Source organism: Diospyros lotus, chromosome 5 (genome assembly GCF_014633365.1).
Source record: "Diospyros lotus cultivar Yz01 chromosome 5, ASM1463336v1, whole genome shotgun sequence".
In the NCBI taxonomy this organism is placed as follows: Eukaryota; Viridiplantae; Streptophyta; class Magnoliopsida; order Ericales; family Ebenaceae; genus Diospyros; species Diospyros lotus.
In genome coordinates this window covers 3,248,009-3,272,574 of record NC_068342.1, presented here as the reverse complement: position 1 = coordinate 3,272,574, position 24,566 = coordinate 3,248,009, and the positions used below count along the sequence as shown (strand labels likewise).

Here is a 24,566-nt window from a genome sequence, read left to right as displayed (position 1 = left end):
ACTGAAGGCGATAAGAACTGTTTGTCCCCCATTATACAATTACTGTATTTTTATATATTATCTAAATTGTAAAAGCCCCTCAATATAAATGGGAATCAAAGAGACCATGAGGGGCAAAGACGAAAAGAATAATCAGATACCGCCACTCTGAGAGAATAATCAGACGGCGGCCGTGAACTAGGCATCGTTCTGGCCAAACCACGTAAAAGATTCTGGTGTACACGCTTGGAATTTTGGGGGGGGTTTTCTTTCCTTCTCGGTATTTTTTGGATTGACTCACCGCGGCCCAAAACGAATCACGGTCGGCCGAAATCGAACGTCGACAGTAATAAAACTAAATCAAAAGTTAGACAATGAAAGTTTTCTCTAAGATTAAAGATAGTAAAAATTAAGTGCTTTTATTTATTTTTGTCATCTTAATCTACTTATTGTTACAATGAATAATATAATTAAAAATAAAATAATATTAACTATTAATTTTAGAATAATAGTTAAACAATAATAAATGTACCTTACTTTCATATTATATCTTAGTTTTAATATATAAATAATTATATCAGTTGATTAAATAATTAAGAATACGATAGATTTATTATCAAATTATAAGATTATTTTAATATTAAAATAAAATACAATAAATACACAATTTTATTAAAACAAAAAATAATTATTATTACTTGATATTACCATTAAAAATATAATAAAAAAAATGGTCTTGCATGTTTATTCATAGTTTCTTAGGGAATTCCGCGTTGCAGCCTATACTTCTCCTTCTCAGCTTATCCCCTCGCTTTGCCAGCAGCAAGAGACCGCTTGGGCCCCTCTCTCTCTCTCTCTTTGTGGCAGTAGTTTTATGGGGGGCTCTGGGCAGAGAAAGGGCAAGTGATGGCCATGGCCGCCGCTTCATGTTCAAACTTGTGCTGCTGCTTCTCTGCCTCAATTCCCAAATTACCTTCACCAACTCTCCTTTCCTGGTCTTCTCGGGCCTCCATTCTTTCTGGGTCCAATGGTATTTCAATTTCCTTCCACAGAGCTCGCTCTAACTCTAGAACTCGTGCCAAGTTCGACAAGTTCCAAGGTGAAGATCCCCGAGATAATACTGAAGAGTTCACCACTCCATCGCTGTCACCGCCGTCGCCTTCGGTTGAGCCAGGACAGCATATGGTTCAAGAAGAAGAAGATGACAGGTAGGGTTGCATTTTTACACCCACGTATCAAGCGAATTCATATTTGTTTGACCCGACAAATTTTTCGTTAGTTGTTGATTACTTAACATTGTACGACTTCACATAGTAGGGATATTAGTTAAAAGTAGGGATATTAGTTATAGGGTCTCCCTTCAGATAAAATCATAGATAAAAATTTTAAAATTTATATTGTCAGACTCCAGATATTAAAAAGAGATTTGATATGTTATTGTTGCTGTCCTCCCTTAAGTAAATTAAAGGTTTAATACATAATTTAGTCTATGAACTAATCAAAAAAATGGCTTTAAAGATATCAACTAAATTGTGTTCACTGTTCATCGTTAGACAAAATAATTTATATACTTTTAGTCCCTAACTTAACCGGCGTTAACTTTGCCTCGTCACACTACCACGTCATCGACACGTCACTCTTCAGCACTACCACGTCACCACGGCTTAATGTATTTTTTAGTCCTTTGACTAATAAAGAAAATGGCTTCAAGGATTTCAACTAAATTGTGCTCACTATTCATCCCTAAACAAAATAATTTTATACACTTTTAGTCTCTAACTTAACCGACGTTAACTAAGACGTTAATTTTGTCTCGTCACGCTGCCACATCACTACCACGTCACTCATAATATTCACGTCTGCTATCCATATTTTTATTAAAAAAAAAAAAACAAGTTTAACACACACCCAGCACCCGTCATTTTCCCCCTTTCTCCCTCTCTCCTCGTTTTGGACCACTCTTGCCTCTACACCCATCATCGATTCAGCCATTGCCGGTCGCCTCGGAACGACTGGGGGTCAAGGACCCTAAACCCAGCAATCAGGGAATGACTAGGGGTCGGGGACCAAGGTTCTGGGGTTCCCCGACCCCCAACAGCTGACGGCCATGGCAGCCAGTCGCCCGACCATTAGGTTCCCGGTCCTAGCCACGGCTGGGTCGAGGAACCCAGCCTCTCTATGGCCGTGGTCAGGGAGCCCAACTGTGGAGACATTTTTTTTATAAAAATATGGACAATAGATGTGGATATTTTGAGTGACGTGGCAGCGTGATAAGCCAAAATTAATGTCTCAGTTAACGTCGGTTAAGTTAGGGACTAAAAGTGTATAAATTTTTTTTGTCCAAGGATGAATAGTGAGCACAATTTAGTTGATATCCTTAAAATCATTTTTTTTATTAGTCCAGGAGCTAAAAAATGCATTAAGCCGTGGTGACGTGGCAGTACTGAAAAGTGACATGTAGGTGACGTGGCAGCGTGACGTGGCAAAGTTAACGTCGGTTAAGTCAAGGACTAAAAGTGTATAAATTATTTTGTCCAGGGATGAACAGTGAGTACAGTTTAGTTGATATCCTTAAAGCCATTTTTTTGATTAGTTTAGGGACTAAATTATGTATTAAGCCTAAATTAAATGTACAGGTGTGTAAGGGTTCTGTGCTTTATCCTACTCCTACTTCTGGGTATAAGTTGTCATTTTCAGACCCACAATCTTGGTGATCATCTTTTATGTAAACGACCAATTCTACTGGCTGGGTTTCCTAAAACCAATCTCAATGTGATGATACCACTCTCAATTAGCCAAGAACCATAATTTTGTACCAAATTTCTATCTTCTAAATTTGTTATATAGACTCGTTATATCTTGTTCAAGTTCTCAAGTACCTGAGCCAATTCCCAAATTTTTTTTCCCCTTATCTAGATGCATTTTTCATTTCTCAGCCTGGAAGAATGTTCCCTAATCTTCTTTCAGACACAATTTGTTGGGGCACAAATTTGAAAAAGTTTTCTCATACTTGATCATAAATGATTTCTACTTTTTTCATTCTTGTAGTGTGTGTTTAAAGCTTAAAACAAACTTCACTTTTCCTGTCTTCTCTATCCCTCTTTCATGATATAAACAATCTATTAAAGCAGTGGAAGGAGATGGTTTGACTTGTTTCAATTTTTTGTTTCAGCTGCCTGCCTTCTGATTTGGAGGGCGCTGTCCGACAGTCAAGCCAAGCAAGTGCCACTTTCGTTTCTTCTGGTGGAATGAGAGCTATAGTAAGGAATGATTGATACTTAACCTTACAATGCCTTAATCTTCTAATGCCTTTTGAGCCACATCAGAACTCTTCTTTGAGTTGTGAGTAATATAAGCTAGAGTTTACCAAATTGTTCCTCCAAGGATTACTAGTTACATTTTTGGTAGTTTTACTTTATATGGAGGTTGCAACATCTCATTGCCAATTTTATTTGTCAACTTTGACATCAATATTTGCCTTTCCCCCCTCAGGTTGAGCTTTTAATCCCGCAGTTGCAGTTTCTAGATGACGAGGGGGCCCAAAGTGAGCTTTGGGAGCTGTCTAGAATTTTCTTGGATACGCTTATTGAAGAAACAGACTGTCAGGTTAGCTTTGACATGCTGCAAATCTAACACTTTCGAAGTATTCAAATTAAAAGCTCCCCACTATTAATGTGAAGAAGTATGTTGACAGAAATTTCAGTGCTAGAGTGAGGCTAGAAACAGCTATAGTTATGACTTGTTGACTGTCTAGCTAAACCATAATAGTGTTTTTCAGGTCAGCAAACATGTGTAAGTACATTAACAAAAAAAAGGTGTCCTTGGTGCACGATGCTCCCGCTTTGCAAGGGTCGGGGAAGGTTGTTGTTGCATGCAACATTAATGTAAAAATATATTGCTAAAAGGCACAAATGGGTGCTGCGTGGGTTACAAAAAGGGAAAATGCAAACAAAAATCCCTCAAATGTAAACATCCATACAGAAAATGTCTTACAGACTAGTCATTCTCTCCTTAAAACCATCTGCACAAAACAGGAAAAATTATGCTCAGCCCATGGTAATCTTGATCGAGGTTACAGGTGACCTAGCTGTCTGCACTGTCTAAATTTATCACCGTAGAGTGTGTAACACGGGCCCCACCCAAAAGTGCTAGCTGATTTAAGGGTTCACGACCAGGTAACATACCCAAGACTTCCTCAGTAAACTACTGGTATGGGATTAGGTTTAGAACGATCCTCTGTCAATAAAAAATGAAAAGAAAACATAAAGCTCAACTTAAATAGCCAGTGTTCTCCGGCTCATATGTCATAAGCGTACAACCATAAATTTGTTGTATTCATTAACTTGATCATTCCCTGTTCTCCCCAACATTCATCTTTATTAAGAGATTGTAAACACTTAAGAGGCCTGTATCTGTTTACATGCATCAGCAACTAATAAGAAATATCAGAATATATTTTTAACCAAACTGTTTGCTAATCCTGAACCTCAATGGCAGAGAGTTAAAGCTATCTTTCCTGATGCTGGCGCTGCTGCACTTCTAAAATATCGGTGGCAAGATGCTACTTTTGGCTTCTCCAGGTAAATTTCATTTTACTGTATCATGATAAATGGTTCCTCTTTTGATGCATCTGGGCACGGTTTCTATGGTATTCCTCCATTGATTAGGACTGTTGTAAATTTTGATGACAAGCATCCTTAAATAGGTTTCAGTTGCTCTGGATCCCTATTGGAGCACCATGTTTATCTTCATCTCACAACTGGAGATTATCCCTCTGTGCATTTACATTACGATTTTCTTACTGATAGCTAATCTACTATGGCATCTTTGTCCAGTTTAAGTGACAGGAAGCCTGTAGACAATGGAGATGAAATTGTTGTGATGGTTGTTCCTGATTACCAGATGTTAGAATATGTGGAGAGGATCGCATCTGATCTCTCAAATGATCCGGTATCTTACTCCATCTCATTATCCTTCATTTGAAACATGTTTGTATTCATGCATTTTAGCTTCCAAAACCTCAAGAAATTTCATGCTCTCTTAAATGTTTGCTTAGGACGGGAAAACCCAAATATAGTAAACTAAAATCTATAGATTAGGGGTGTTAAAAAAAACCACTAAACTGTGAAAATCGACCGCACCGCATGGTTTTTTTTAGGGGAATGGGTTGAGATGGTTTAAGAAATCTATAAACCGTACGCTTTGATAAAAATAATTTCAGTTTTTAATCGAACCGCCTGACTATTAGTGTTATTTTTATGTTATGGAGATGTGGTTGTGTTTTTGTAATTTGTTGAAGGTATGATAGACTTTGAACTTTTAAGTTTGCATTTCAATTGGATTGTAAGTTATTTTACTTTGAACTCCATGACTTTAATTAGTTATGCTTAGTGTTTAGACTTTAGTAATTAGTAGTAAGTTGATTATGCTTGGTGTTTAGACTTTAATAGTTATGGCATGTTTTGAAAATATGTTTAAATTTGCATTTTGATTTTTGATTAAGTTGTAGTTTGTTTAAACTATTTATCAGTATAGTTTCCCTTTTTTTCCTTTTAAAAAAGTTTTTTTCCTTTTAAAAAAGTTAATTTTGAAGTGAAAAACTCAAAATATGTTAAAATGATCGGCCAAAAAAGCTTTAGACCAAATATGTTAATCTACCAAGTCCAATAGAAAGCCCACTCAGACAAACTGCGGAAACCACACCGTATTTTGCGGTGCAGTGTGGTGCGGTTTATGGAGACCAAATCAGACCGCACAGTTTGGAATAATAAAAAAACTATATATATGGTTTGGTATATTGAAACGGGCTTTAGACCAGACAAACCACACTGCAAACACCCCTACTATAGATAGCAGAGCTTTGGAGCCCTCTTGCTCTGAGAAATGCATTTTTGCTAACTAGGAAGAACATAGAAGTTTATTTTCCAGTAACTTTGCAGTTTACACCTTAATCATATGGCAGTCTTCTTCTAACAATATCCCCAAATTGCATTAGCCTAGGCCTCTCATAATGTGGAATCCACGTCTTGTCAGTGAGGACGTTGGGGTTGGGTTCAACGTTCGGAAGCTACGTCGTTACTTTTTAAGGTAATTTTTCATTATTTTCGTTCATGGATTGTATAAAACTATCATATTCCATGCAATGATGAAATTTATGTTGTTTATATAATGCAGCTCTTTTACAGTGACTTACTCAATGAGGCCTCTGCCTTCTGGAGCTGTCTTTAGATGTTATCCCGGGTAAGGGCTAATATTTTCAACTAAATTCTCAAATCCATTCATAGCATTTTAGTCTAAAATGCTTCAACAGTTGATGCTAACTGCAAATTCTTTCAGAAAAAAAAGACACTCATCTATTGCATCGCTTTAGTTACAGTTTCAATGCTTTACTAGGTTGTGGAAGGTGTTCTATGATGACAAGGACAGGCCAAACCGGTATCTTCTTGCGAAAGAACTAATAAGCCGTCCTGATGCAGAAGAACTTGAGGTTAGTTACTTCCAAAGATTTTAGTAAACCGGCATGCCCTGGTTATTTAGTTCTCACGCAACCAGTTACCATTCTCACATTATAGTGGAAGTATTTCATGGTTTGGACTGTGAGTTGCATAGATATTACAAATTGTAAGCAAAATGGTGCCATCTACAATTTTTCTTCTTGTTTTGTAGATAATATTTGGAAATGTAGAGGAGAATTCCGACAAGGGCCCATCATTTTTCGACAGGGCAGCAGGCATCTTCTCTTCATTAAACCGATTCATGAAAGTCATATCAAGATGAAACAAGTGCGGCTAAATGCATGGTCAGTTGTCGACAATCGAGTCTCACAGTTCTGTTTATAAATCTGTTAGCATTGTGTATACTGTGTTTGCTTTGTGAAGCATAAATGATAAATACAATGTAAGTGCTAAGAAGGCAATAGATGCATGCTGCAGATAAACTAAATTAGTGTCTGACATTTGTATCTTAATCAACAGATATTTTTGTTATTTCCTCAAAATTTGGCTTCATATAGTTCTATTCATCACTTTTTTCTCACGTTTACATCTATTAAGGACATAATTGAAAAGCTAAAATTCATGTAGCCATCTTCACCGGATTAGATTAAGGCTCGTGATGTTATTGTTGTACATGTCCAGGTTGTTTTGATACTGTACGAACAGTTTCTAGCTTGGAAAAGTTCTCCTTGCTTCAAATTTCATTTTGCCAACATGACAAATTGAAGCAAATTTACCTCACCAACTAGTTATACAACCGCTTTGGCGACAAAGCAAAGTTGTTTCAAGCAGTATGCTGCCATTTGAATGTCAGAACCAATCGACTCGTTCTGTTGAAGCCTTGGGTTGTTTCTTTGGCCTCTGGTAGCGGTTGTTCTCAAATCTAGCCTTCATGATAAGTGAATAAAGCAAGTCTGCCTCAGCTGAAGTATCGTAAGGCATGTTCAAGATGCTACAAAGCAAGCCATCATAGGATACAAGTAAGAAGAAGTACGGAAGCCAATGCACATCAAAATTGCAACACTAGTTAGGTGCTACAGGTGGAATCCGGAGAGACTGAGGAATACTATGTTTTGTCTCTCGATGCACCTTCCTAGGATCTCATTGCACGTGAAACCACCCGAACATTAGCAGGTTAGGAATCCTATATGAAGAAGTCTTTCTTTTGATCAACATTACTACCCAGAAATAGTGGTGTGTGTGAACTACCTGTCAAGCAGCTCCTCTAGCATAACTCTTTGAGAAGGCGTCACATAATGAATGCAACTCCTAGGGCACTGTCCCACTGCAAGCTGAACCTGGTAATCTTCGCCATGCCCTGATTAAAATGGATTAAAATGAAACAACTAATTTACAAAAACCCCTACTACAATTCTCTTTATGGTAGCATTTACATATTAGGAACCATCGAGAGAAGCCAGAAGATGTCAATAAATCACGGGGCATTATCAAAAGTTTCAACCATTCATCAGCTTAATCACTCTACCAAGCTCGTCATGCTTCACACACAAAAACAACGAAAAGAAATAGAAGCAAACCTTGAGAAGTTGCCCGTGCAGTTCCTGTTGGGGAAGAAAATGCGAAGGCGTGGGGTGCTCTTTCTACACAGGAAAATGGACAACCTAGAAGTAATTTGAACGAGGGTACTTGCTCAGAAAAGAAACATATGTGTAGAGGAAACATGAGTCAATCAGCAAGGAATTGACCTTTACAAAAGGGGGCAACAATCCCGTAGATTGATGCAATGAATTGACCTTTATATTTTTCCCAGATGAAAATGGTATACATTTTATGATAAAGAGAGATCATATACTTGATACAGCACGTCTCATATGTCACGTTGAACTGTCTACAATTGAATCCTACTGGTTGGGGCAGTATAACGTTGCTTACAGAATCTGACCTTGAGGGTTTCTGAGTTTCTTAACCGGCATTTGATTTTTTATGGACGCAAATCATAGGATAAAATTTTATGAAGTTGTATCCATCCACAAACTACTTTCTTAATCACTGTTGGGAAAAGCTCTGATGAAGGTACCAATACCTTTCCCAACACAAAGAATCTCGTTCACGAAAAGATCAAATGCCTCGCATTCGGGTTCATCGAAAGGATCAAGACAGTCCCTAGCAGAGCATCTTTCACAGTTAGAATGGTACAAATATTGTCACGAGAAGTGAACCAAAAAACAAGAATTGACAAAATAACTAACTGCAATCAATAGATTAGCCGATTAGGGTAATGAGACCAGTTAACTCTCATAGATATAATAAACCATGAAACTTCTCCATATTGATTGGTGGTTTCCCAATATAGCAAAAAAATAAAAATAAATAAGTAGTGAAGAAAATGTCAAACTGAAGGTAAAACTATGAACAAATATAATCACAAAAGAAGGAAAGCCAGCACCCAGTTTACCTCTCAATGATCTCTGTTTTGGTGTATTTGGACAAGATCTGCATAGATTGTTACAGTAGTATTAACTGTCTTATTGCAACATTTCTAGAATTAACAATGGCTTGAAGTCATAAAATGGGAATTTGGGAGGCCTTTGAGCATTTGACAGTAAGAGGAAATACATCAAGCAGATAAATCAAAGTCAGCAACAAATGGTAACAGTGTATATGAGACATCAGCTGCTTCTTCTGCATCTTTGGGAAAACTCTATTTTCTTCACTTGCTCCTACTAATAGGGTTTCCCTCTTTTATCCATTATCATCTTTATTAAATCTTTCAAGCTCTAAAAATAGGGATCGCAGAGAAAAGAAATAAACTGGTCTAGAAAACATTGCAAAAATTTAGTACCTGATAGGCCCGAATTACACGCCGAATCTTAGCATCTGAACTCTCCCCATCTTTTCTCACATCAGGATGAAACTGCTTCACCTACAAAACGAAAAGGATAATATACTAACGGACAAACAAAATATGCATCAATTTTAACCTAACTTGCAAATCCACCAAAAACCCACTTCCTGTTACCACAATTATTACCCCCCAAAAAGCTAAACCGCAACGAAATTACAAAAGCAGGGATGGACAAAGAATTAGATTGATCGAGCAAGGGAAGAGGGCGTACTTTGGCTCGAAAAGCGGCCTTGAGCTGGGCGGGAGAGCAGTTGGGGGCGACGCCGAGCACTTCGAAAGCCGAAGAAGTGGACAGAATTTCGTCGCCATTTCTCTGTCTGCATTTGGCGGTGAACGGAAATGTTGAAGGAGCAGATGCGAAACGAAATGGGCTCTTCCGGCCGATGGGGCTGTGATTCGGCCATGGAAATGAGACGTCGGAGGGACAGTTTTGACCGTTATGGTTCGTAACGGTTCTTGCCGAAAGGGGAAGGCTTGAAACAGCAGCTACTTTACTCTGTGGAGGAGACAGATATTCCATCTCTCTCTCCCTCCTTTTCTGCTGCGTCTGTTAATAGTAGTTATATATATCTCCTGTGTATTTTATCCGATAGCAGCCAACCACAGGCTTTAGGAAAATTCTTTTGTATTGTGGTTTTTAATTTTATTCCAAATATTTTAAACCATTCCTCAAAGTAAACCCATAATTTAAACCCGTAATCTTGTTATTAAAAAATAATAATAATATCACCATTGCTATAAAAATAATCTCTTGAGTTTCTCAAATAGGAACGCATAAAATAGCTTACACCCAGATATACTTACTGCTTTTTCTCCTTTCATTTTCAACAGTCTTACCGTGTTTCCGCCAGAGATTAATTCATCTTGCAGGCATCTCTCACAGATATATTAGCCTGGTTAAGGCAGCTGAATAGAGAAGAGAACAATTCCACCTGAATACCCTAAGCACGCACTGAAGAGAGTAAAAATGTGATCTCTTATGGCACACACCATTAATGTTACACGACACATCACAATAGTTTATTTTGCACAAATTTGAACCACTTATTTAAATCTGATTCAAAATAACAACTCAGATGAGGGAATTATTGAAGAATGTGCAAATAACACCATCCTTGTGTCGCTAGGAAAGTTCATCTACGCTTCAGATCAGAACTTGCGCATAGAACACATGCGGAGTAGGTTTTCACCAAGCTGAACCATTGTTCAAAGTCTAGCTCGTGTTAGAGGAGATGGATTCAAGTTACCTCGGATGCTATATATCACAGCAGACGTTTCAGCAGGAGCTGTAACCGCAAAGTTAGGAGTTTACAGCACCGTTTCCAAGGCTTGGAATGCTCGTGAGGCGGCTGGATGGATGGATACTTTACACCAATAGAAATACATAGTTTTAGGAGGTTCAGTAAATGTGATGCCCGCTATGATAATTCCAGCCATTAAGTGTAACTCGAGGGGTAACACCTGGAGGGACCTCAAAAGAGAGAGTAATGGGCATCTCCTCACCTGGTACAAGCGAGAAATAGTTGTTGGAATAATGAACAGGAAGAATCCTGGTGTCTTCGCCTTCCTTATGTTCCTTCTTTGAAGCATGAACAGAGAAATGTAGAAAGAAAGCAACTCCAACATCGGTCCCGTTAATCTCTGCAACCCTCAAACCATTGGTTTCCCTTGAGAAGGACTTGCAGATGCTCTGAATTAAGCCACCCTCCTGCTTTTGCTCTATCTTTCTATGTACGGGTTCAAGGGAAGCCATATCACAGTCGCCTTCACCATTTCTTCCGGTGCAAATATTCTTGTACAGTAGATTTTTCGATCCTGGCTTCCTTGATTTGTTCTGCAAATGCATGCGGATTTCATATGTTGACCCTCGAATGAAAGCCTGGGATGTTATCTTCAGAGGTATTTTCTTCTTCCTGTATGGTTCCAATAGTTTGTAATCCCCACCAGACAGATGTAACCAGTAAAAGTTCCTGGATAAAATGCCATAGTCTGACATAGTATAGAGCTTGAGAAGAAGAAAGTAGACCGGCTTTGCGTTTTTGGACTTTGGATACTTCAACTCAAAAATAGGAACTGTTTTTTTAGATGGTACAGAAAGTTTTTCATAAACTTTGTAGTATGGACACGCTCCCTCCAAATCCCACACAGACACTTCTATAGCTACGTCTGATAGTTCCTCCGATGTTGTGTTGACTGCCTGCAGATGTAATTAAGACGGTTAAGGGCCACAACTACTGGTGCAAAGAGGGGAAAAAGAGAGTCCCCAAACCCACAACAAAAATAAAATAATAAAGAATAATGTTGGGACTAAACCCGTATGGTAAATGACCTATGTGGGATAAAATCTTAAATATGTGGGCCCTTACTTATTACAGGTTAAAACATTTCCCGTTGGAGCATGAACTAAAGATTTGGGCTGGAGCAACACTAACCAAAACCTCTAGTCAAATTTAACAAGTGAAAGTGATCAACTGTATGATTAAGTTGATTAAGTTACCTCAATAAAATAAGTTGCAAGATTCAGCTGGACATGAATTGGTTCTGCTGCAGAGCGACAACCATAGAACCCTGCAGTTTGGTCGTGGAGGTGATCATAGAACTGACCTCTAAGGCCTGTCCAAGGGTTCTGATTTTTCCAAATCAGAACACCAGTGTATTTGCTCCACATGCGGGAAGTCCAGCCTTCTAACAGAGATCTGTACTGAACATAGTTAACTAGTTGAGCCTGAAATGTACATTCAAGATAAGTCAAACACGAGAAACAGATCATTAGGTGCTCAGTTTGATATATATATATATATATAGAGAGAGAGAGAGAGAGAGAGAGTTTTGTTTACCTTGAGACAGAAATCATCAAGATCCATAGGGGTGCCATACATTAAAATCTGATCATGCACCTTACCTGGTTTTGAGTAAGGAATGTACTTATGGTACTGCCATGTGGGATTTGGAACTTCTTCTACATAGCCGTTGTCTACCTTCTTAAATAATGGAATTTGCCAACCCACTGGAGGCATTGTGGCTCTGATAGTGGCAGCCACAGGTATTCCCACTGAACCAACCTCAGGATTGAATCCATACTTGTAAAACTCATCCTCAAAAAAGCTTTCAGGGTACTGAATTTCATAAGGGCCATCAGTGAAGTCTCCTTTCCCATTTGCAAAGCCATCCCACATGGATCCCTGGATGTAAATGCGAGTACCATCAAGATATTGGCTAGGATCCTTTGGCTCTGCGGTAATATTAGCACCCTTCAGCACTGGGAAAATTTCTTCTTTTACATTACCATTTTCAGTTGAATTTTCAAAAAATGGGTGAAGTTTCAGATCATTTTTCAAAGCTTTGTTGATATCTTTGGGTGGAACTTGTTCATTTCCCCCTACCCAAAGAGCAAGACTAGGATGATTCCTCAGAAGCTTCACAGTGTCTCTTGCACAGAGCAAGAAAAGTTCATGGTCCAGAGGACCATCTGGGTTGGATATAGGGACACCTCGTCCATCGCAGTCTCCAGTTATCCAAAACTCTTGCCACACCTGCAATTTAAATCTTGGCAATGATTCTGCCAGTTGGTTCTAGTAGAACTTAAAATAGAGTAAAACAATTTGCTACATCAGAATGAAACTCCCCAAAATTGAAAATATTATGAGATTTCAGATAATGGGGCAGTCCATCCACAAACAATCAATTCTGAAGAATCATTTGCAACATTTAAATAGCCCAACCCTTTTAAGATTAGCCAAAAAAAAATAATAAACAAACAAAAAATAGAGTATATGGAGGAGAGAAGGAAAACTGGAGAATCAGGAAAAAAAATAGAGGGAAGGGTGAGGATAGAAGAGGCAAAGGATAAGCGAAGCAACAGAGAAGAGAGAGAAGAAAACCAGATAACGGACAAGATAGAAGAGACAAGAAGAATAGAACAGGAAAAAGCAAAGAGAGAAAAGAGGGGTCGGGGGGGAGAATGAGCAATTCTATACTCACATTTCAATCAATAAACAACTGAATAATCCCCAAGAGTGGAACGTCAACTACAAACTTACAACAGACCACAAACCAAGAACACCTCCAACTAAAATTAAAGATAAATCCCACACCCCACCAACCAGAGAGAGACAGAAAGCTAACCAGCAGACCATAAATATCACAGTAGTGATAGAACTCTGGCCTCTCAGCCAGTCCACCACCCCAGCAGCGTATCATATTTAAGTTCATGTCTGCATGAAACTTGATATCTGTCTTGTAACGTTTCTTTGAAAGACGGAGTAACCCATCTGATAATATCCAATTACCTCCACGGATAAAAACTGGCTGCCCATTGACCTTGAACAATCTACAAAGCAGAAAAATTACAAATTTAACACAAGCACATACAGAACCTCAAAACATCACTCTTTAGAACAATAAATATCAAGATGATTCTACCTTCCACCAGTCACACTATCAATATGGCTCTCAATTTTGCGAAAACCAAAATGTTGGCTCCACGAATCAGATTCTCCAAATCCCTTTACATCAAGGCTAATTGCAACATCATACAAGGATTGCTTTCCCATACCATTTGGCCACCATAGATTAGGCTTGTAGAAGAATAGCTGTGAGTACAACAAGATCAACACTTGAGTTGTAGTGCACCGAGAGTTTATACTAGTCATTTGCAAACTAGTTCTACAACCTTGTCAAGCATAGGATGCTATCAGGTAACAAAATATATGAATTACTACCACCAAAAGAACATAGATGTTTTTTAACAACTGTCAATGTATTGGTGTAAATACAAGATTTCTATCCACTAAATCAAAAAAAAAATTATATGTTACTTACCTGAGGAAATGTATATTGAACAGATGCTCCGGGAGAGATGGAAACATGCTCTGTGTGAAGATGTTCGACCAAGAAAATACTTCCCTCAAGTTCTGTTGTCACTTGGACATTTAAAGAACATTCAGCAACCCAGGCACTTCTATTAACCAATTCGGTGGTGGTATGCAAATATACCCTTTTGTAATTATCAAATAATGATGAAACCAAGTGGGGATCCACTATTTTCACAGGCTGCCAAAAAAGGAAGGTGATGGATTGAAATGAGAAACTAGAGTATTTCTTAGTTTAGTAATTTAAAACAATCTTTTTTACAGGCCTTGAAATCACACTGACTACTTAGAACCAGTTTCTTATCTTAGAAACACAAGAAAAAGTATATCCATTAAATAACAATATATCGAGGAGGAAAAGGAAACATTTCCTTTATGGTTGTGCATTTACAAGAGGAAAAAAAAAATATGGATTGTGCTCTCATATCCAGGATGATGATCTTCAATTCTGATGAAATTTAATCTGTCAGCTACACTTTCTAACAAATTTTTGTAATACCTGTTCTCATTGTAACCATAGAAGTCGCACTGAATACCAAAGAAGACTTCATTATACGAAGTGGAGGAAAATTTATATTCGATTATATATTGTATACAAAGGGGACAATCAAAATAATTAGCCATTACACTTTATTATAAAAAGAGGATGAACAAAACCACAGGGGTGATCTTATATCCAGAAGATAACCTTCAATAACCATAGAGAAGTTCAATTTGATATATTCCTTGCTGGTGAACAAAACTATAGATTAAACTGATTACTATGTTAACCCGTTCAGAATTTCAGTTATTAGTGAAAAGAGGGAATAACAATATGCAGAGGAATGTTAAAGGAAATTACGCATTCGAGAGTTGAAAGAACTCACCCCAGTAACATATATTGATACCTCATCCCAGATGCCAGTATTCCTATCCCTGTGGCAATATACAATTTGCTATCCCATTAAATGAATTAAATGATGCTTCCATTTAATTATATTTGCGTGTTGTATGTTGATGGATCTTAAAGAGAAAATTTCACACGCCCAACAAATTTTTGTAAATAAAATGATGAAAATAGATAGTTTAGATATACTTTTAAATAATGATTATTCTCTATGTTCTACAAGTCATGGAAATTGATCACAGCATAAAAATAATTACCTTATAGGAATAATCCAGTCCCATCCTTCAACATATTGAGCGGCAACATCTTTGCCAATCTGACATGAAAAAAGGATGAAGCATAAGCTTAGCTTGTGGACTCAAAACAAGGGAAAAATTAACAGATAAATAGTCTACTTCTGTATGATTGGATGAGAATAATTGTATGTTCTAGCATCTCCTAAAATCACATCAGAATACAATTGTAGAATGTTGTAAACTAAACCATTCCCAAGAACAAGAGCTAAATAACAGTAGCTTCTATCTTCCAACCTATACAAGTTTAATTTATGCCATCCAATAAATTAACCAACAATGAAGGTATAACCACTATCTTAATAGAGAAATCTGGCATAATTAAAATTAATTAAGACGCCCTTTGTGCATGTTTAAATGATAATACAAACTTCAAAACTGTTTAAATTGGCAGAAAATGTAAAAGTTTGTTGTTGATATTGTTCAATCAAGGAACAAAGACTTCCAAGATATCCATGCCATTTTTCGGTTTCTTATCTTCTTTTTCCCTTTTAATAAACAAGGATATAAAATTCATTGCAGAAATTTGAGATTCTGCTGCATCTCTAGAATACCATTACTTTTCAACATCAGCAAACATAGCACAAGCATAAACTTTCCTGAGAGGAGTACCCACCAATTTGAACATTCACTTCGACGTTTTCCTATGAAAATATAGTTGCTCTAATGCTTTTTACAGCTTGCTTAATCACTTCGACAAAGTTCCAAATAAGTTTTGAATGATTTTTCCTAATCATATTTCCTTTTTTTTTTATTTAGGTGCATCCCAAATTTCTGTTACATGTTACCTTTTTATCAAACTGGTTAACAATATATCTCTCTTTAAAGCATTAGCCAAACTATGCTCTTTAACATACAATAATTTTTCTTTTTTTGGCTCGGTAAAATGAACATACAATCATTTTTCCAAATGAATAGAAGAATTCATAAACAGTAGATTGAGTAGTCCTCCCACACTTCTAGTCATGAGGGTATTCCTTCTTATTACAGCATGTCCCAGCCCAGATAGAGGAGGACGGTTGTGTTAGCTAGACAACATCTAGCATAAAAATCATCAACTCTTTTATCATAGATTCTAAATAAAATATTATGTCATTGGAACCATCTTAACAATGTGCTCTATGACTCAAGTTGCAGTGAAAAATAAGCTAGGGTCATTGCATCGGTGCCTAGATGTGATGTTAAATTTACAAGCGTTCTTGCATTTTCATGGATGAATGGAATAAAGAAGTTAATCCAAATCAGCAGAGGATTGGATAATGGAACATTGAAACTTTGACCCTTAAAAGAATCTCAGTGATAGATGTGATGATCAAGAGAAAATCAGTAATGCTTGCCTTTAAGAGACAAGGTGGGTTGGGAAAAATGCCAAAATATAGGTTGAATCATGACATAAACTTCAGTACTTAGGGCCGTATGAAGAATAGTTAAACAACTAGACCAAATAATATCCTGATAAAAACATGAAAATGCATTTTATAGTTAACAAAATTATTTAATATGATCTTAAAATCAAAGAGGACATTCACCAAGTGGAGGAAGAACTTTAATTCCCATCTACAAGAATTGCAGCTGTGAAATAATAAAAGTTGGTACATAATCAATGATAATTCATTATTAGTTTTTTAGGGAAACTTGTACCTCATGGTCACCCCCTTGGCCCCCCTCAGGAGGAATCCTCCCTGGGTGGTCAGGAGGGTGAACTAGAACAGCAAGCAAATTTTCACCATCAGGATGCAGAATATCTGTGACATCAAGAGAATGTCTTCGAAACATCCCCTTGGGCAGGATTCTTTTGTGACCATTTAAATACACCTCTGCAGAGTAATTAATTGCCCGGAAATTTATATCCACGTGCTGGTTTCCTGACTGAAAGAATTCAGAAATTTTCATTAGTGAGACAACAAAAACATATTATTAACAATAACAGATAAGTATGTAAAACAAAATCACTGAGAAAGAACAGAAGTACCAACTCAAGGAAAAGAGCAATCAGCATGAGCATGCAAACTAGAGAACTTGACATCAATTGCATTAGCTACCAGACAACCCATTAATATAGAACAATCTAGCTAGAAGATTAGAACTGCATGTTCGTGACAAAATGAAGTACATATGCATATTAAAACCAAGTATGCCACGCTTAGATTATGCAAAGTGACTAGCAGCTCCTGCAAATGTACTTCAGCCTTTGAGAGTGGAGTTTACATTAAAGTAGACTTACCAGCTTGCATTGGAAAGTTGTGAAGAACCAAAACGTGTAATGCTCCCTCCCTGAATCAGCAATATCTATGATTGACTCGTTTTCCAACCCATAGAAGGGATCGGGCACGAGTTTGTTTTTAACAAGGGTTGCCAAAACACTGTTGAATCAGGAAATACTAGCATAAGTTTAAATGAAGCCCGGAGCCTATTGAATCTACAGCAAAATGAAACAGTAACCGTCATAATGTCTTAGTCAGACCGGACAGGCTCTACGAATAACAACAGTTCCATACACAAACTATCATAGAAACAAAATTAATATTTTATCTCCTAAATGCTACAATGTTCGATATCAGGATTCTTCTCGGCAACAGAGAATCGATGTACGAAACAAGGAGGAATGGTACTCACGTTCCAGGGACAACAGCCTCCATCCAAGGCAAATCGGGGCCGGAGGGAGGGTGAGTGGTGGTGAGCTGAATTCCGGTGAGGTCAATCCCCGTCGATCTCGCCGCTAACCACCCCGAATCCAGCTTCGTCTTCCCAATCGGCGCCATTCTTCGCCAGTCGTACCGGTAAAACCCTAGACCTCCGCCGAAGAAGAAGGGGAAGACTATCCTTCTAGTATACTTCTCCCTCTCTCCAAGAGGACCGACTAGCCTGTGCAGTAAATGAGAGTCGCTGTCGGCCTGAGCAAGACTACAAGGAGTGTATGGGCCCAAAGGTACTGTTAGTGTTATCATCAATCTGCCACGGAAGACAAATAGAATAGAAAATTCAATTCCCTCTTCTGTTCTTTGCCGCGGCGGATCAACCAACATGTAACCAACGTTGCATTATTTAAAATTTATTTTTTAAACGACATTAAGTAAAAGTTTATTACCAACATTGAAAATATTTTGTGTGTACTACTATTAATTATTAATTATTTTATTTTATTAAAAAAATAAGTTAATAATATGATCAATTATTTTTTAAGAGATGTACGTGAAGTTTTCGTTATTAATAATAATCGAATTAATTGTTAGGAGAATCTGTATATTGGTTTTTTGGACTTAAGTGTGGTATTAAGACAAAGTGTATATCATTATCTATCGAATTCTTTTACAGGGCCAGACAGATTGATAAACAAACTTATAGAATAAGAGCTAAAAGATTAAAATGTCCTCACTCATATTGAATTGAAAAAAGTGCAATGCAACATAGGTGAGGACATTTTAATCTTTTAGCTCTTTGTCTCAATCTGTTTGCATCTCAAGAATTTTCCTTATCTAATTAACTCGTAATTAAAAAATTATTAGATAAATATTTTATTCATTATTGTGTTATCTCTCCATTACTTTAAATAATAATTTTGGATTAGAGTTTTTCGCTTTACGTATTGTATGCTTATTCTATTTAGCGTCTACTTATTTAAGTAGTAGTGAGAAGAAGATTTTGTCATCTAATATCAATTTTGATTTGAGATCCATGTTTGTTACTCTCATTAATGATAAATGGAATCATATAAAATCTTATTCAATGGTAAATGCAAGTATTTCATCTCTCATTTATATTTTATATTTTATATTTTATATTTTATATTTGGTGTTCTATTAAATTCATACAATTCAATTACTTAAATACTTTAGACTTTTTATATCTTAAATAATATTAAATATCAATGTAAATTTAAAAATATTCAATAATTTTTACAATTAAAATAAATTTTAATGGTGATTATCAAGGGTGATCATTCAATTAGTTCAACTACCGAACCGACTGAATTGTTCAAATTAAATAAACTAAATTTATGTAAAAAATAAAATCAAACTGATAGAATAAATTATCAAATTGAACAAATAGAAAAAAAAAACTAAAATTACAAAGTACAAAAATGACTTTGTTTTTTTACGTTTCGATCGATTCGATTATTTTAAATTTTTTTAATATAAATATTGAATTGAATCGAAATAATCAAAATTGTCAAACTTAAAAATTAAATCGAATTAACCTACAACTTAAATCGAACTGAATCAATAATTTTGATTGATTCAATTTAATTATTTTAATTTAATTAAAATATTACTCATCCTTAATAATTATTATAATTTTCTCTAGTACTCCATAAATCACCTCTAATGATTATTATAATTTTCTCTATTTGTCTATTTTATGGTAGCTTGATATGTGACATTGCTTTTGCAGGTTTCCAACAACGGCTAAAGACACATTCAACCCAATGTACTCCCCTCAACTAAAAGAGGATTCATTTAGTCGCTAAAGTTGCAAGTTGAGATCTATTAAGCACTTTAATTTTGGACCCATTAAATACTTCATTGTATAGTTAGCACCACGTGCGACTTACACGCGTGATTGAGGTATGTGAATACAGTATTATCATATTCTTTTCCTTCCATCACTTAGGGTACATGCCTTCTCACCTTGTGTCGCATTCTTCTTTTTCATCTCTATCACTATCCATCGCCCACTTTATCTTCCTCACCTATGTCTCCATCTTTTTCTTTTTTATTTTTATCGTCGACTTACTTCCTCAATAGCGACCATGGTGTCAAAGCCTATAGCTTCTGGTGATGCCACCCATGGCAAACACGAAACTCTCAGCCATGGCAATAGCTAGAGGTTGTTGTCCATAGCTATGGCGATAATCGACCCACGACCGAATAGAAGCTCCTCAATCGGTTGCTCAAAATGAATAAGAGCTACCAATCAATCGGCCAAGACATCCAATGTGTAAGAACCCATATTTTCATGAGGTTACCACGTAATTTTAGTAAATTTAGAATACCAAAAAATTGACTTGATAGCAATTATAAGTACTGAATCGACTGTAGATAGTGCCCTGGAGCCGAGATATCTAAGAAAAATTATACGATTTTGTCGAGCATTTCGAGGCGTGATTTATGATATCCAAAGAAATTATATTCGAAACGATTTTTGGTACAAATAAAATGCAGCTGTCATTTAGGCTGTAAAATCGAATTGTTATAGGGTTTCGGGAAGTCAACGGAAGCTTGAGGGGGCTTCGACTTTTCATAAGGAACAACTTTTCAGTGGTTTTAGGAAGAAACGAAAGGGTTTAAGGCCAAAACGAAGATTTGGGCCTAAGTGCAGTTTTCTAAAATTGTCGGAGGTAGGTCAAAAAGATTTTTTTTTCAAAATTTTCAGGGGTCAAATGGATGTTTTAGGACTTGAGGGTCTTAAAAGCTATTATGGAAAGTTAAGGGGCTATGTGAAATGGGCCAAAGTGAGAAAACCAAAGTTTGAGGGGCCAAAGTGCAATTTCAAGAAACTTCTAAAGCAACAATGGTCGACCAGCCACTCCATTCGCCAAATTGTCCATGGGGAACCCACGAGCAATGGTCGGGGATGCGTTTGGGTCAAATCTTGGCTGGCAACGGCCACTTGGATGGTTAAAATTTAAAGAAAATCCGACCAGAAAACTGGCCGGTTTGTCGCGCGCCTGCAAGTGGGATTTTTGTTCGGTTGAGGCCACTTGAAGATTGATCTAGGGTAGGTATATGCTCTAAGGCTCATGGCTTGGCTGATATCGGGCATTTGAAGCATCGAATATGCCTATAAATAGGCTTCCATGAAGGCCGAATCTGAAGAGACTTTGAGCTTCAAATTGGTCGTGTTATTGAACGAATTGAGCGATGGGAATAAGGGGCTTTTGTTGCCCACGTATGGTAGAGCATTTATGGAGATTTAGAAGCATTTTGGTGCTGTTTTGAAGAGGTTTTGAGCTTCCTCGGAAAAAAGGGGGCGGTCCGTCTGGCTGAAACTTTGGCCGGCCAATTGGAAGCCTTCTGGTGCTCATTTGGAGGCCCAAGATGGGCCATCGTGATCGATTCATCAAGGCGAGCAAGCTAGTGGAGTCGACCTGAATCACCGGCAAGCCGTCGTCGGAGAAGACGACCGATGCGTGGCCGGCACGCGTTGATCTTCACTCGCCACCAGTCGCCTTAGCACGTGGGGGCGCGTGGGAGGTCCGAAAAATTTGAAAAAAATTCCAAAAATTCTAGAAAAATATTTTATCGAGGTTTGTGCAAAAAGTTTTGAGGTTTGCCTTCCTGATGTCTCAATTTCTGCACCAACCAGTCTCGTTTTGCGTGCAAACGAGGGTTTGAGGTAAGTCCAATAATTTTTCTTTGATGTCATTAGATTTTAATGAATTTTTGTGGAAAAAGATTTGAGAAAATAAACCCGAAGGTATTTATTTGAATTTTTAGAAGGGAAAATGGAAGAAAATATAAAGAAAATGTAAGAAATTATGAAAAAATAGGTTTTAATACTTATTTAAATAAATATGATGATTAGAGTGTTTTGAGACTTAAGTTTAAATGACTTGTGCGAATATTGAGGTTGGCACACAAATCGAGGTGATGCACGTATTTTGAGTCAAGTGTGTAAGTATCAAGGTAGCTCGATAAGGTTGAGAAGATAAGTGGTACTTCTCAATTGAATTTAGTTTTATGATCTTATCATGTTGTCATGTCTTGTTGTGAGTATGTCATGTAGATTGCATTTTCTTGTTTTGATTTATGAAATATGCATATGAGTATGATGAGATTCACGGTCATACATTGGATGGGTTTGAGATTAAGTACTGGCGTCGTTGCTTTGCCAAGGGTGCACCCATATACCCCAGTCTGGCAGGGAGACTGGAAAAAATGACGGATAATCTTAAGGTGCAGTCGACCCAAATATGAGAGTTATGATGTTATGTACATTGTATACATACATAAGCATTAAATATTTTGTTTCCCTTACTTAAATGATTCATCATCTAACTTGGGTTTTGCCCTTGGAATATTTAAACGTCCAGATGGAGATTGTAGCAGAAACGAGGATAAATGAGGCATGAAATGGCACTTAACAAAGTGCATGATGAGTTGTATGATGAGTTGAATGTATGTTATGTAGCTTATGCATTTAAATTCTGCTATTTCGAATTCTGAACGTTTTGAGGAATAATGATGTAGAACCCTATTTAGGGTTATTGTTAGTTGAAAACTTATGTTATGTATTAAGTCATGTTGATAAATTTATGTCATCTTAATGTAAGAACTGATTTATGATTAATGTTAAGATGTTAGGTTCGATTCTAACTTCCGCATTTGATATTTATGTTGATTATCTTTTGAGATAAATGTATAGAAATTTTGGGATGGATAAGAGCGATGATATGGTTTAGTCGTAGTTTTAGATAGAAAAAAAATTTATTATCCCAGAATTGTCCTGAGTTTTAGCGCGTTCGAAAAACGAAGCGTTACACGATGACTCACGACGAAAAAGACGACCAGCAACCATTGATGCCGTCCCCAGCAACCAACATAAGAAAAGCGAGTAAGCGACCAACCACTCGCCTCCCACATTGCCGGTTGCAACGGCGACAAACATCGATGGAGGCGACGACAACTACATGCATCTCTAATACTAATTATTTTGATTTAATTATGTATAATTTATCAATATCTAATGATAAAATAATTATGTATAATTTATTAACATATATATATATTGTATAAATATATAACAATCACTGTATTTAACATATATACATACATATTTTCTAACAATCATGTATAATTTATTAACATATATATTTTATATTAATATAATAAAATTTTATCTAAGCACATGTATGTTGTGCACAAAATTTTAGGATTTAAATAGTATAATATGTTTTAAATAAAAACTTGAGGCACAATAAATCCCGGATCAAATTGAGGGAATAAAGTACATGAGTTGAATGTGTCTTTAGCCTTCCCACAATTATATATATTTTATATTTATTAAATTAGTATTATAATTTAAGATTTCTTGATGTACATGTGGACTTCCAGTTTTTATTTAAACAATTGACATTTTTTTTATGTTTTTTTTTAATCTTAGTTTGTATTCTCCATTTAAGAATAAAAAATTAACATGTGATGAGGTTTTATTTTTTTCAGATTATATATATATATATATTTATTTAATAAAATATATTTTAATTTGGTTAGGGTTTGAGTCTTGGTTTGCGACGAATTTATTTATGCACTTAGGTCAGGTCAAGATAGATCACAAATTTTAAAAATGATGGGATAGTCAGAACTAAAGACTATAGGTTATTAAAGATCCCTCAAATTTTTCACATTACAAAAAAAAAAATAAAAAAATGTGATACTAACATTTTTAGAAAATATAAGAACCTTTCTCTTATTCACATTTTAATTCTTTGACATTTTTGATAATAAATATCACTATTTGTCTCTGCAACTAAATGGGTTACAGAGACCACCAGTATTCGAATTTAATAAAAGGGTTGTTAGAGTGTTTATTGGGTACCCAAAAAGGTTTAAAAAATCTATTAGGATCCCCAAATCTAATTAGGGTTTAGTAAATTTTAATATTTAACATATAGTATCTATTAAACTAATTAAAATGATACACATATTTGCCACCTTACTGGGTTTGCCAACTCAATGGATTCACCAATTAACATCTTTATAGAAGAGTTCTAATATAAAGATAAAGAGATCGATACAACAATAAATGAGTATAATATATAAAAAAAATATGCTATATAATTTAGAAGAAAGAGTAAATTTCACATATGACTCTTAAATTTTGTTTAAATTGCACGACTAGGCTTTGTATTCTTTGAATTAATATGTACATTTCTTAAGAATTAATATGTATTCTTAAATTTTGTTTAAATTGCATGATTATGTTTTGTATTCTTTGAATTAATATGTACACAAACAACTATTAATATTTTATAAATCCTTAAAATACCACCATTTACTTTTTCGAGTGGTGCTTGCGTGAGCAACTACCACCATTGATATCGGTTCATTTGGAGAGAGAGAGAGAGAAATTTATTGATTGCTCCAATCAAAATCAATAATTTACCCTTTTTCCCACAAAATGAAACTTATTATAGTAGATGTAATTTAAATATTTAAGTTATTGTATAGAAAGAAA

At 36.2% G+C, this 24,566-nt stretch overlaps 3 protein-coding genes across 7 annotated transcripts; 1 reads left to right on the top strand and 2 right to left on the bottom strand.

The window, feature by feature from the left end:
- Nucleotides 1–783: 783 nt before the first annotated feature.
- Nucleotides 784–7,000, top strand: LOC127801408 (uncharacterized). Of its 3 annotated transcripts, none has more exons than XM_052336527.1 (9): nt 784–1,187; nt 3,152–3,239; nt 3,472–3,585; nt 4,477–4,559; nt 4,815–4,929; nt 5,975–6,066; nt 6,154–6,219; nt 6,356–6,466; nt 6,646–7,000. In XM_052336527.1, exons 1-8 carry the CDS (start codon nt 886–888, stop codon nt 6,435–6,437), a joined length of 942 nt encoding a protein of 313 aa, XP_052192487.1. In that variant the 5' UTR covers nt 784–885; the 3' UTR covers nt 6,438–6,466; nt 6,646–7,000. The 3 variants fall into 3 exon arrangements, with proteins under 3 accessions (XP_052192487.1, XP_052192486.1, XP_052192485.1); XM_052336526.1 differs by having other exon boundaries at nt 6,350–6,466; XM_052336525.1 differs by having other exon boundaries at nt 786–1,187; nt 6,373–6,466.
- A 149-nt stretch (nt 7,001–7,149) lies between these two features.
- On the bottom strand, nt 7,150–10,280 carry LOC127801409 (uncharacterized). Of its 3 annotated transcripts, none has more exons than XM_052336528.1 (8): nt 10,144–10,280; nt 9,551–9,886; nt 9,277–9,357; nt 8,890–8,927; nt 8,518–8,597; nt 8,012–8,095; nt 7,683–7,791; nt 7,150–7,425 (listed from the first exon to the last, which is right to left on the bottom strand). In XM_052336528.1, the coding sequence occupies exons 1-8, from the start codon at nt 10,159–10,161 to the stop codon at nt 7,284–7,286; spliced, it is 888 nt and encodes a 295-aa protein (XP_052192488.1). In that variant the 5' UTR covers nt 10,162–10,280; the 3' UTR covers nt 7,150–7,283. The 3 variants fall into 3 exon arrangements, with proteins under 3 accessions (XP_052192488.1, XP_052192490.1, XP_052192491.1); XM_052336530.1 differs by having other exon boundaries at nt 8,012–8,074; XM_052336531.1 differs by lacking the exon at nt 8,012–8,095.
- A 12-nt stretch (nt 10,281–10,292) lies between these two features.
- LOC127801407 (mannosylglycoprotein endo-beta-mannosidase) lies at nt 10,293–18,280 on the bottom strand. The gene is made up of 11 exons (XM_052336524.1): nt 18,006–18,280; nt 17,614–17,752; nt 17,031–17,258; nt 15,354–15,412; nt 15,077–15,125; nt 14,161–14,391; nt 13,762–13,931; nt 13,465–13,669; nt 12,177–12,872; nt 11,837–12,064; nt 10,293–11,536 (listed from the first exon to the last, which is right to left on the bottom strand). Exons 1-11 carry the CDS (start codon nt 18,149–18,151, stop codon nt 10,739–10,741), a joined length of 2,949 nt encoding a protein of 982 aa, XP_052192484.1. The 5' UTR covers nt 18,152–18,280; the 3' UTR covers nt 10,293–10,738.
- Between the last annotated feature and the right edge of the window lie 6,286 nt (nt 18,281–24,566).